A 12,057-nucleotide genomic window follows, 5' to 3' on the forward strand; every position below is an offset into this window, starting at 1 on the left:
TCACGATTAAGAGTTCTGTATTCACCCTACACAAAGGACGTTCCCATGGATTAAACACAAGGGCTTTACCTCAATAATGAACCATTAAAAAATTCTGACCTTGTGCTATTTCCACCGTCTCCTTTTTCTCTTGCACTAAACTGTCGGTATTGATCTGAATAATCTTTTTCAAAGTTATCAACCATTCCTCCATTTCCTGCTCAGTTTCAGCAGCCAGATAATGGCTATACTTATCTAACATCTTGAGTTCAAAAGCATGACGGCGCATTTTGGGGCACTATAGGGAAGAAAGAAAAGGCATGTGCTCAGTTAGTTTAGTCACCCTTTTAATATTAGATTTCATTAGTTTATTTTTACCTCAGCTCAGCACATATGTATGTCAATACTTTCAAGAAAAAATTGCTTCTTTCAACAAGCAATAGAAATTCCAAGATGATGTAAAGACCATGTCAAACATCTTTTTTATCCCCCTTAGTATTGAGTACTGGAGAAGGAAATGGCAACCCACTCCAGTATTCTTACCTGGAGAATCCCATGGACAGAGGAGCCTGGTGGGCTGCAGTTGATGGGGTCACGAGAGTCGGACACGACTTAGCGACCAAACCACCACCAGTATTGAACACAGAAATATAAGCACCAAGTTGACATAAAATACTACATGTTGAGTGGGTATTATCATTTAAGGCCTTCTGACATCCTTCACATTTAAATAATCAAACTAACTCGACAAAAATAAGCCAATGTTTTACTATTTCCACCCTGCTGGAAGTTTTCCTGGCATATTTATAGATTTTCAAAAGCAGCCCTTAAAAACAAGCTCAAATGTGACCTGAAATAAATCTGGGAGTTGCTTTATATCACACCATAAAATACAATATCACTATCCAATTCATTTTCATCACAGTATGAAAGAAGCATAAAAGAAGACTGTAGTTGGTTCATATTAAAATGTGGTTCTCAATAAAAATGATGGAAATGGCCTAGGCTGAATCCTAGCACACAAGAAAAGAAAAGCCTCTTCCTTTCATCAAACATGATGACACCTTCTTTTATATTTCTGCTTTCTCTGTCATGACAAAAGAAATGACACACTGTCCCCCGCTCCCAAACCTCAGCATTAATTTCAAGGAAGGCTCATGAATCAATAATTTTCCACCGCATGGTCATTATTCAAGAAGGATCCAAGAAAGTTCCTCCTTCTCATCTTCAAAGTAAAGAATGAAATTAAACTGCTGTAGCAAGTCCTAAAGATTTATATATTTGAAAATATTTGGGAGGAGGGAATCATAAATAGAGGGGAAATCAGAGCCTGGGAGCCCCAGTAAAGGAAGGTCAAACTGCACTAGAGCTAATTGAGAAAATCTGGGAATTGTATGTGCTGCCTTCTTTCCAGTAAGATAAGAAAGGTGCCACACACATATATTGGGTTGGCCAAAAAGTTCGTTCTGTTTTCTGTAATGTTACAGAAAAAAATGAACTTTTTGCTAATTCAATATATGAAAGAAGGTACCTTCTATTCACATAGATGATTGTATATTTGGTATTTTAAAGTGTTTTTTCATTTGCTTCTCATGACAATCTCACTTAATAAAGTGAGGAGATATTATTAATCCCACTTTACACTTCTGTAAACTAAGATTCAGGTAGGTTGGGGGTGTTGAACTGACATCTCCTGCCTCCCCCATCAACGCAGTGCCCCTTCTAGTCGACCAGGCCGGGCTGGCTCTGTAGTCTTGGCTCCTATTGCTTGGTCAATCAACTTCCTACTTAATCATCTCTCTGTCCTCTACTCCCCACCCTGTCTATACTAACCCTAACATCCATGCCCCCCTCAGTGACTCAAATCAGCAAACATGTATTAAGCCCCTACTGTATATACAACTTTCCTAATTATTATAAGGGGCTCAGACATGAATATGACATGGTCTCTATAATGGAAAAAGGAATGGGAAGAACTCAGCACAGAGGTAGCACAGGGGAACTGGAGCATAGTTATACTTAGTGGGAGTGAGTGTGAGGAAGAAAACAAAAAATATTCCATGGTACAAGGCCCATTTGAGCCAAGTCTTAAAAGATAAGGTTCAAACAGGAAGTATGTGCTGGGCAGAGGAACAAATATAAGAAAGGCACATGTGTGTGACACTCTGTGGAGTGCTTAGCCTGGAGTGATGCGAGCACAGAATGTATGAAGGGGATGCCAGGGGTGGGGGTGGCGGGCTAGTAGGAAAAGTCAAATCACTGTGGGCCTGCAATGCCCTGGTAGGATCTTTAGAGCTCACTATGCAAGACAATAAATCAAGAGCCAAAAGGTTTTGAACAGACAAGTGAAGGACCCCATCTATATCTCAGGAAGATGGAGTGGAGCACAACAACGCATCAGAAGGCAGAAGACAAGACTCTAGGCAAGAGAGGATAAGAGAGAACACGAGGAAGACAGTGAGAATGGAAAGAAGGTGAGGGATTCAAGAGGCACTTTGGAGCAGACTCCAGAGAACTGGGAAAGCACTTGAATGGCAGCACAGAGGGAGAGTGGGATTCTGAAGAGGATTCTGAGTGTTTAGTATGCACGTTTTGGTGGGTGGAGAGGCAATTCATCAAGGCAGAAAAATACTGAAGTTCTTAACAGATCAACAACCCTCTTCCAGAGAGAAAGAAATATTACCTCCATAAGCCCTACCTGAACAACATCGATGCAAGCATCCAAGTAGATGCAACCTTTAGATTCTTTTGAATTTTTCTCATCTTTATAGGAATTGAGAATATATGAACCATCAGGAAGCTGAGTTAAGTAAAAATACCGTCTCTTGAACACCTATGGGGAAAAAACCAACAATGACACATTTGTTACATATACACGGCATCTGAACAAAACACCTTGATGGGTTTGCCACAGACATTATATCTGGATAATTTGCAGACAACTTGGAGATCTTCACTTTCTTAAGATGGAGAGCTTGAAGTCAAGTGGTTTAACTCTCAGCCAAATACCTGGAGAAATTTTAACTCTTTAAAGTTTATAAAGCATTTATGCATATCAATCACTATCCATTTCACTACAGCATCCTTTTTCTGTTTAATTGCAAACCATAACTGGACTCTTATTATTTCATTCACATCACTACAAATCCAAGTTGTATGTGTGTATATATATATACACAGACACACTTACATATACATTATATATATATACATATACATTATATATATATGCAATTCATTGCTTTATATATACATTATATATATATATATATACATATATATATGCAATACACACACACACACACCCTGTATCATGTATTTATAGCTCACCTGCAGACCTTACTGCACTCACTTATGCTGCTCCAGGGTCCCTATTCCTGAGAGTCCAGCTTAGAAAGTACTCAGAGGGAAACACTGAGCACCATCACTTGCTACAAGTTGCTGCTGAAAGCCCTGTAGGCTGAGATCTACGTTAAAAGGCCCAATGGGATCAGGCCATCCATTTGAAATTAGGGATTAACAGTTAAGGAGTACCCTTGCTGCAACTCACGGTGAAATCCACAGGAATTGGAGAAGAGCTGGAAGACAGCCTGATGCATTTATTCTATCCCTCTGCATGTGTACAAGCTCAGTCGCTTCAGTTGTGTCCAACTCTTTGTGACCTTCTGGACTGTAGCTCCCTGGGCTCCTCTGTCCATGGGATTTCTCCAGGCAAGAATACTGGAGTGGATTGCTGTGCTTCCTCCAGGGGATCTTCCCGACCCAGGGATCAAACCCACATCTCTTACATCTGCTGCACTGGCAGGCAGGTTCTTTACCACTAGCACCACCTGGGAAGCTCCTCTGGGCTTCCTTGGTAGCTCAGCTGGCTAAGAATCTACCTGCAATGCAAGGGACTCCAGTTTGATTACTGGGTCGGGAAGACCCACTCCAGTCTTCTTGGGCTTCCTGGTGGCTCAGTTGGTAAACATCTGCCTGGAATGCTGGGGAACTGGGTTCAATCCCTGGGTTGGGAGGATTCCCTAGCAGAGGGCGTGGCAATCCACTCCAATGTTCTTGCCTGGAGAATCCCCATGGACAGAGGAGCCTGGTGGGCTACAGTCCATGGGGTCACAAAGACTCAGACACTGCCCCTCTATTCTCCCTTAAAGAGTCTTGGACCTGCTGAAGGAGGTGGGAAAGAGGGATTCAGAGCTGAAAGAAGCCACAGACTGCAAGATATATCCAGCATTTGTTATAGTAAAATTCCCCAGGACAAGAGATCTAAAATGATTTCAGGATGGGAATGGGGAGACAGAATAGGAAATAGTCTCTTGATGATCATTTTGAAGAAATGCATTCCTATGCATCTTGTCTTACAGAAGTCAGTTTTCAGATTTAAGCTTGCTGTTTTCAATAACCCATATGACTATCCAGTATGATCTCTGACTATTTTAAGAACTTTAATTAAGGAAAGAGTAGTATCTGGCAAGATTATTCTTGAAAACTACTTAACTTCTGGCAAAGTATCCAAAATATCAACAATTTATTTCTCTATGGCATGAGTAGGCAAAATATAAAAATACGTTAAAGGGCATTTCCTTTAAGGAAAATCAGTAAAAAAGAAATCATACACTTGTAGTTATTTTTGACTTGTTCAAATACCATTGATTTTAGAATGAATGACAAAATATACCAGTATGAGGAACACCCTAACAGGTTAGACTGGTGAATGCTTATAGCATATATTTCAGGGAGGGACTGTGTGGGCTATATGGAATCAGTAGAAAGAAGTTCAAGCAGAAAAATACCAGTTTGGTTTTCAATACCAATCAAGTTAATATTACTGTATTACAAAGGTACAGAAAGTGTGTGTGTGTGTGTCTGTGTGATCTCATTTTACCCACATTTAAGTTTACTGCAACTGTAACTGAAGAAATCTAGATTCATATACAAGGAAAAGTTAATCATAATGGTCATTATATGTGTGTGTGTATATATTGCTTATTTTTATGACAATGGTTCATATCTGTTATTAAACTGATGGAACCAGAAGACCTAAAATGACACAATGAGCTCATTTCAAATGAACAGAATACCACTTCTTAAAAGTTATCACAAAAACTATGTACGATAAAAATAAATTTTCCAGGTAAATCTTAACATAAAAAATTACAACCAGATTAGAATCTGAACCATGATCAACTCTAAAACTCAAGGTTCATAGACTCAGTGGTACAGTCTATAGAATCCATTGGCAGAGTCCTTAGCCAGCACCAGAGGAAGGAAAGATACAGAGCAAATCAGTTGTGGCACAGAGTCAAATTATAGCCTGCAAAATTTGTTTCATGTACAGCTGCCTCACCAAGCAAAGATGCTTTGTGGCAGCCGGCACTTCCAATATTAGCAAGGCACGATCATTACAATAGAGATGGAAAGGGATCTGAAATTACAGTCAATCACTTCCTGTAACACTGCAATTATGTCTAAATGTGACACTGAGGTAGGAATGTAGCTTGCAGATCTGGGAAGAGAGATGATGCCTGGAATCACAGATCTTGAGTCTCACCCAGCACTCCTGCTCCCCAGCAGTGCAACTGTCTCACGACTTGCCTTCTCTCCATTTCCTCAGTTGTAAAGTGATGGGATCAGACTACACGATCTGTAACCTCCTTTTGTTTTTCATTATCTACATATAACTTTATTGGAAATGAACAAATAACACACCCGCCTTCCCAGCTGGGGGCCACAATCCCCAAGTGATTTCCTACACAGGCTTAAAGCATACAGTCTGCACAGTAAGGAAGTTTCTTAAAAAGTCATTTCTATAGACATCAGACTGTCCCCACAACAGATCCATAAGATCTCTAAGATTTCTTCTCATTCAAATATTTTATGATATATGTTGGGTTTCAACTTCTGGGAAGCTTTTAAGATACTTTTCAAAGAAGAAAGGAATATCTTAAATCTCTCGGTTCAGTTCAGTCACACAGTCATGTTCGACTCTGCGACCCCATGAACTGCAGCACGCCAGGCTTCCCTGTCCATCACCAACTCCCGGAGCTTGCTCAAACTCATATCCTTCGATTCGGTGATACCATCCAACCATCTCATCCTCTGTCATCCCCTTCTCCAGCCTTCAATCTTTCCCAGCATCAGGGTCTTTACCAATGAGTCAGTTCTCCGCATCAGGTGGCCAAAGTATTGGAGCTTTAGCTTCAGCATCAGCCCTTCCAATGAATATTCAGGACTGATTTCCTTTAGGATTGACTGGTTTGATCTCTTGCAGTTCAAGGGACTCTCAAGAGTCTTCTCCAACACTACAGTTCAAAAGCATCAATTCTTCAGCGCTCAGCTTTCTTTATGATCCAGCTCTCAAATCCATACATGACTACTGGAAAAAGCATATCTTTGACTAGACAGACCTTTGTCAGCAAAGTAATGACTCTGCTTTTTAACGTGCTGTCTAGGTCTGTCATAGCTTTTCTTCCAAGGAGCAAGCGTCTTTTAATTTCATGACTGCAGTCATCATCTGCAGTGATTTTGGAGCCCAAGAAAATAAAGTCTGTCACTGTTTCCATTGTTTCCCCATCTATTTGCCATGAAGTGATGGGACCAGATGACACAATCTTCATTTTCTGAATGTTGAGTTTTAAGCCATCTTTTTCACTCTCCTCTTTCATTTTCATCAAGAGGCTTTTCAGTTCCTCTTTGCTTTCTGCCATAAGGGTGGTATCATCTGCATATCTGAGGTTATTGATATTTCTCCCATCAATCTTGATCCCAGCTTGTGCTTCATCCAGCCCGGCATTTCACATGATGTACTATGCAAATAAGTTAAATCTCTCATATGGAATCAAAACAGAAATCAGAAACATGACTTTATAAATTAATATAAATGTGGGGTTCCCCAGGTGGTGCTAGTGGTAAAGAATCCACCTGCCAATGCAGGAGACATAAAAGACTCAGTTCAATCTCTCGGTCGGGAAGATCCCCTGGAGGAGGTAATGGAAAACCACTCCAGTATTCGTGCTGGGAGAATCCCATGGACAGAGGAGCCTGGCAGGCTCTATAGTCCACTGGGTTGCAAAGAGTTGGACATAACTGAGCATCTGAGCACAAAGTATACTTATTTATTTGACTGTGCCAGGTCTTAGTTGCAGCATGCAGGATCTTTAGTTATTGGCATATGAACTCTTAGGTGCAGCATGTGAGATCTAGTTCCCTGACCAGGGACTGAACCCAGATCCCCTGCATTGGGAAAGCAGAGTCTTAGTCACTGGATCAACAGGGAAGTCCCAGAAACATGACATTTTTTAATGTTGCTATTTAGGGCACAGGTCTACCTTGTTATTTTTTTCCATTTTGAAAAGAAGACAGCTGTTAAAATGACTATATTACTCTATATCATATTTATTTATCATATCATATTTATTATATCGTAGTAATTACTCTATATCATACCTTTCATCTGATGGCCTCAAGTTCTTTGTAATCAAGAGCTAATTTTTTTAATGTCACTTGGGGATTAGCATCTTTATCCACATGTTACCTAACAGCAAACTAAGAGACTAGGAGCTCACTCAAGTTCACATGGGCAAGGCAATAGCAGAACTAGAATCAAAATCATAGGACAATGACAGAGAATCCTGCCCAAACGTTCCAATGGCTTCCCATTGAGATCAGACTAAGACCTGAAATCCTCCCCATAGCCTGGGATGACGTGCATGCTCTAGCCTTGGGTTACCTCATGGACTTTATTTCTAATTATGCAGCTACACTGGCTTACCTGCTGTTCCTCAAACAAAAAAGCCTCCTTTGGACCTTTACGCTTTATGTCCCCTTGGCCTGGAAGTCTCTTCCCCCACATATCCACAGCTTCTTTCAGGTCTTTGCTTGACTCTTACCTCCTCTGAAAGGCTTTTTGTGACTACCTGCCCTTGTGGCAGCATCTTATTTTACCTTTTTTCATAGAATCATCACTATTCAAATATATCTTATTCATCTATGTATCTATTTGCTGTCTCTTTTAAAACGGTTAAGGTCCACATCTCATCCACTGCTATAGCCCTAGTACCTGTGACAGTGCCTGGAATGCAATAAAATTTTGCAAAATGAATGAGGAATGAATGAATAATTCATTCGCCAGTGCAGATTCTCCAGTGGTTTCATCCAATAGAAGGGCGTTTCTCTGCAATGCCCATATTCTTCTTCCTCTTCCCCCATTTTATTGTTTCCTAGATGGTGAACACAGCTGAAAAATGCCCCACTTTACTCAGTGAGAAGCATGAATCCTGACCAGTGGCCTACCCAGACCACCCAGAAGAACAAAACAGAGTTAGCCAAAGGAGATTATTCTCTGGCATCAGGTTCTGCCAAGTAGCTTGAAGGCCCTGAGCTCGAGAACAACCTTTTGAACATTTACCCCACACAACCCTTTCTGGAGCAGGAATAAAGGGCTTCTATCACTCGGGTTGATTCAATAATGGAAGGCAGGAAGGTTTAAGCACCTAGTATTCTCAAATTAGGAGAGCCTTTTATCATTTTATGTAACAAATCTCAAGGGTGTTTAACCTATGTGTGTTCCCTAGAGGGTAATTATGTACTGCTAAATTCAATGAACCAGGAGCCCTGAGAAAGGATGGTCTGAAGGCTTTGTTAAAGTTAGGTGGGCCAGGAGCAATGTAGAAATCGGGAGGGGGAAATTTACCTGACTCATGTCTCAAAATAGGAAAGAAGAGGCAGTGAGGAAAAGAAGAAAGCAGGAGAATAGGAGACACACTGGGTCTGAGAACTGTTCAAAGCAAAGATGAAAGAAATAATAGGGAAGAAAATCCCATACATAACTTATCAGAAAATTGAGTTGCCGTTAATTACACCAGAATGTTGGGAACGTCATCCTGCTAAAGCACCCCTACCCATAGGTTGACAACCTAATATATCACTTATGACTCTCTACCATATCCTTTTATAGTCCTACCAGGTTTTAATATACTACATAGGTCTACCCTCTGGACAACTGGTTAAAAACCAAATAGCTTTACTTACATAATTCTATCATATCTGGGCCCTGGAAAAATTTTTAACTATTTAGTTTGGAGCAAAGTCTAAAAAGAGGGGTCTACAATACATCCTTCTCATTAGAGACAAATTAATTTATTGTCTTTCTTGGGGCATGTGATGGCCCTGCTCAAATTTCCAATCACCCTCAGTTACCCGCATATGTGGTAAGGCTCCCATGCCTGATCTGACATTCAAGGCACTCCCACAGCCCTATTAATAATATAAAATAATACCGATCTGTGACATCTGTGGAGTGCCTACTACATTACAGTTCTGACTAAGTGCTTCTCTCATATCAGTGAAATCCTCATAATGACCTTGTGTGGTAATTACTATTATCATCTCCATATTGCAGCAGAGAAACTGAGGCCCAAGGAGAGAGCAAAGGACCAAATCAACTCTATTTCCCATGACTACCCAACTTCACCTAATATACTTGCCCTGTACACACTACCTGCCATGCTCACCTCCTTTCTGATTCCCTTCCTTGACGTCCCCACCTCCTTCAAGAAGCCTTCTCTGGGACTTACCTGGTGGTTCAGTGGCTACAACTCCAGGCTCCCAATGCAGGGGGCCTGGGTTCGATCCAATCAGAGAACTAGATCCCACATGCCACACCTAAGAATTCTCTTGCTACAACTAAAGATCCTGTATGCCACAATGAAGACAGACGATCCTGTGTGCTGCAACTAAGATCTGGTGCAGTCAAATGAATAAATATACACATATATGTGTGTATTATATATATGTGTGTGTGTATATATACTTTTATATAAATATATATCTTTTTATATACATACATCTTTTATATATAAAAGAAGCCTTCTCTCACACCAGTTCACAGTGATTTGGACTCATAAAGCACTGGATCTCTGTACCACCTTTAAACAATATATCATTATTGTGTGTCTCATCTCCCCAAACAGGTTTCAAACTCTACATGATACACCTCTCTTTCTTTCTACCCTCCACAGTGCCAACACCTTATTCCAATAAGGTATTCCATATACATTTGGTGATGATGAATTCATTGATTCCTAATAGTGTCTGGCACATAAGAAGTCCCTAATAAGGACTTCCCTGGTGGTCCAGTGGCTGAGACTCTGAGCTCCCAATGCAGGGGGCCTGGGTTTGACCCCTGGTCAGAGAACTAGATCCCACATGGCACACCTAAGAGTTCGCGTGCCACAACCAAACATCCTGCATGTCACAACAAAGATTGAAGATCCCGCATGCCACAACTAAGACCCAGTGCAGTCAAATAATTATTTAAAAAATAAAAAAGAAGCCCCTAATAAATGGCTTTAAACATTCACCAATGAATGAGAGCAAAGGAAATATTTAAAAAAAAAACTAATTAGTGAGAAATCCCTTACCCATTAAAATAAGTATAATCTGTTTGTCAGCTGTGAGAGAGGAACTGGGAGACTTGAGCATACAAGGTATTAGTGTATCAAAAATAAAAGCTTCCCTCTACCCCTGTTCCAATAAACACAGTGACCTTGGCCTCCCAGCAATTATTTTAATTTCATATGTGCCTTTTTAGGTAAAAGCCTCTTTTGATTTGTTGTTCTCCCAGTGCAGAAGGCAAAAAACCCTCCCGTAACAGTGAAAGAGTGAGAACTCTTAGACTCTTGGATATATAACAAATGGTTCTGCTTTGTGCAAAAAGAAAGAAAGGGCACTAGAACTGAGTCATACATCAAGCAACTGAACTTGCAACCCCGATAACATACCCAGACACTTCGATGTTTAATTGCTAAGAACGGAGAGGAGGGAACTTGAGGAATGTGACCAAATTGAGCCAAGAAGATGCCTAAAGGTGGGTGTCCCAAAGGGTTGGCCAAGAATCTGCAACAGATTTTTTATTTTTAGTGAAAAACCACAGTCAAGATCAGATTCTTCCTTATTCCATATATCATTATATCCCTCAGGAAAAACAGTTCTAAATACCACAGGAAGGTCAAGTCCAATATCAGAGCTATCTAGTCCACACTAAATTCCTTCACTGATATGGAGAGACGCTGAAAAAAGCAGATGTCCCTAGCAGCTAGCTACTTGGGAAAGAGAGCACGGACGTTTCCGTGATGACTGGAGTTTCTGCCCAAGGGATCATTTATTGTCTATGCTATCTTTAAACTGCTCTCCAGAACTTTCCCAGGAACTGAAGAGTAGCAGTGGGGTGTGTTCTCATGATCTAGAAGGTACAAATTGAGGAAATTAACCACCTATAACAGGGCTTGTCTTGTTTTAACATGAACACTGAGAAAAAAGCAATTATGAGCTGAGTGAAGTGGTCACTGTGCCCAGACAACCAACAGAGCTTCTGGGAGAGCTACAAGCTGCCAGCATCTGCCTCCGTGAAAGGACACGCTCAGGCACCAGAGAACTGTGACTTGGGGAGGGACACATGTCATTAGCAGCTCTCCTGTAGCCTGGGTTCCTTGGGGCTAGTTCTCAGCCAATAACAGGGAAGCTCAGCAAGCACTTCTGGGAAAATGACAATTGTAGAAAATGGTGCAGACTATATCCCATCTGACCTCACTGGCAGAAAGGTGGATACTGGGGAAAATACAAAGGTTTATTCCCTAAATATGGGGTCTTCCAATCTTTCAATAGGAAGAGCTCAGCTCAGTTTTCACCAGCCTTTTTTCCCTAGAGCCCATCCATTGCCCTCAATGTTCTTGCAAAACTGTCTGGCAGCTAGCTAGGGAGGCTGAACTTTCTAAAGCAGCCCATGTACAAATTACTTGGGCTACATTATTCATATTGCATTAGAGGTCATGTGCTTGCTTTCTCAAAAGCCCTTATAAAGTAGGAGTCTTCTGATTCTCTTTTATCTACTGGACTTTGTGGAGTCTTTTCTAACCCTCTTTCCTTCTTTTTTTTTTTTCTTTCTACCTTCTCACGTGATTCTATTTCTTCCTTCCTGGCTATTAGATGGCCTTATTTCTGAGAGGCAACATGGCCAAGAAAAAGACTCAGACTTGTTGATAAAAATAGTTTTAAAGTGGTTGTGCATAATTTCAAACAATC

The 12,057-nt window shown here is 40.7% G+C and overlaps 1 protein-coding gene across 3 annotated transcripts in view; it reads right to left on the bottom strand.

Moving 5' to 3' along the window:
- Positions 1-12,057, bottom strand: part of DOCK11 (dedicator of cytokinesis 11) — a 203,717-nt gene that overhangs the window by 133,311 nt on the left and 58,349 nt on the right. For all 3 annotated transcript variants that reach the window (XM_065915011.1, XM_065915009.1, XM_065915012.1), the window contains 2 exons: positions 2,678-2,812; positions 100-277 (listed from right to left, as the gene is read on the bottom strand). In XM_065915011.1, coding sequence (XP_065771083.1) covers positions 100-277; positions 2,678-2,812 — 313 coding nt within the window. The remainder of the gene's footprint in view (positions 1-99; positions 278-2,677; positions 2,813-12,057) is intronic.

The sequence above is a fragment of the Muntiacus reevesi genome, chromosome X, assembly GCF_963930625.1.
Source record: "Muntiacus reevesi chromosome X, mMunRee1.1, whole genome shotgun sequence".
NCBI classification, from domain to species: Eukaryota; Metazoa; Chordata; class Mammalia; order Artiodactyla; family Cervidae; genus Muntiacus; species Muntiacus reevesi.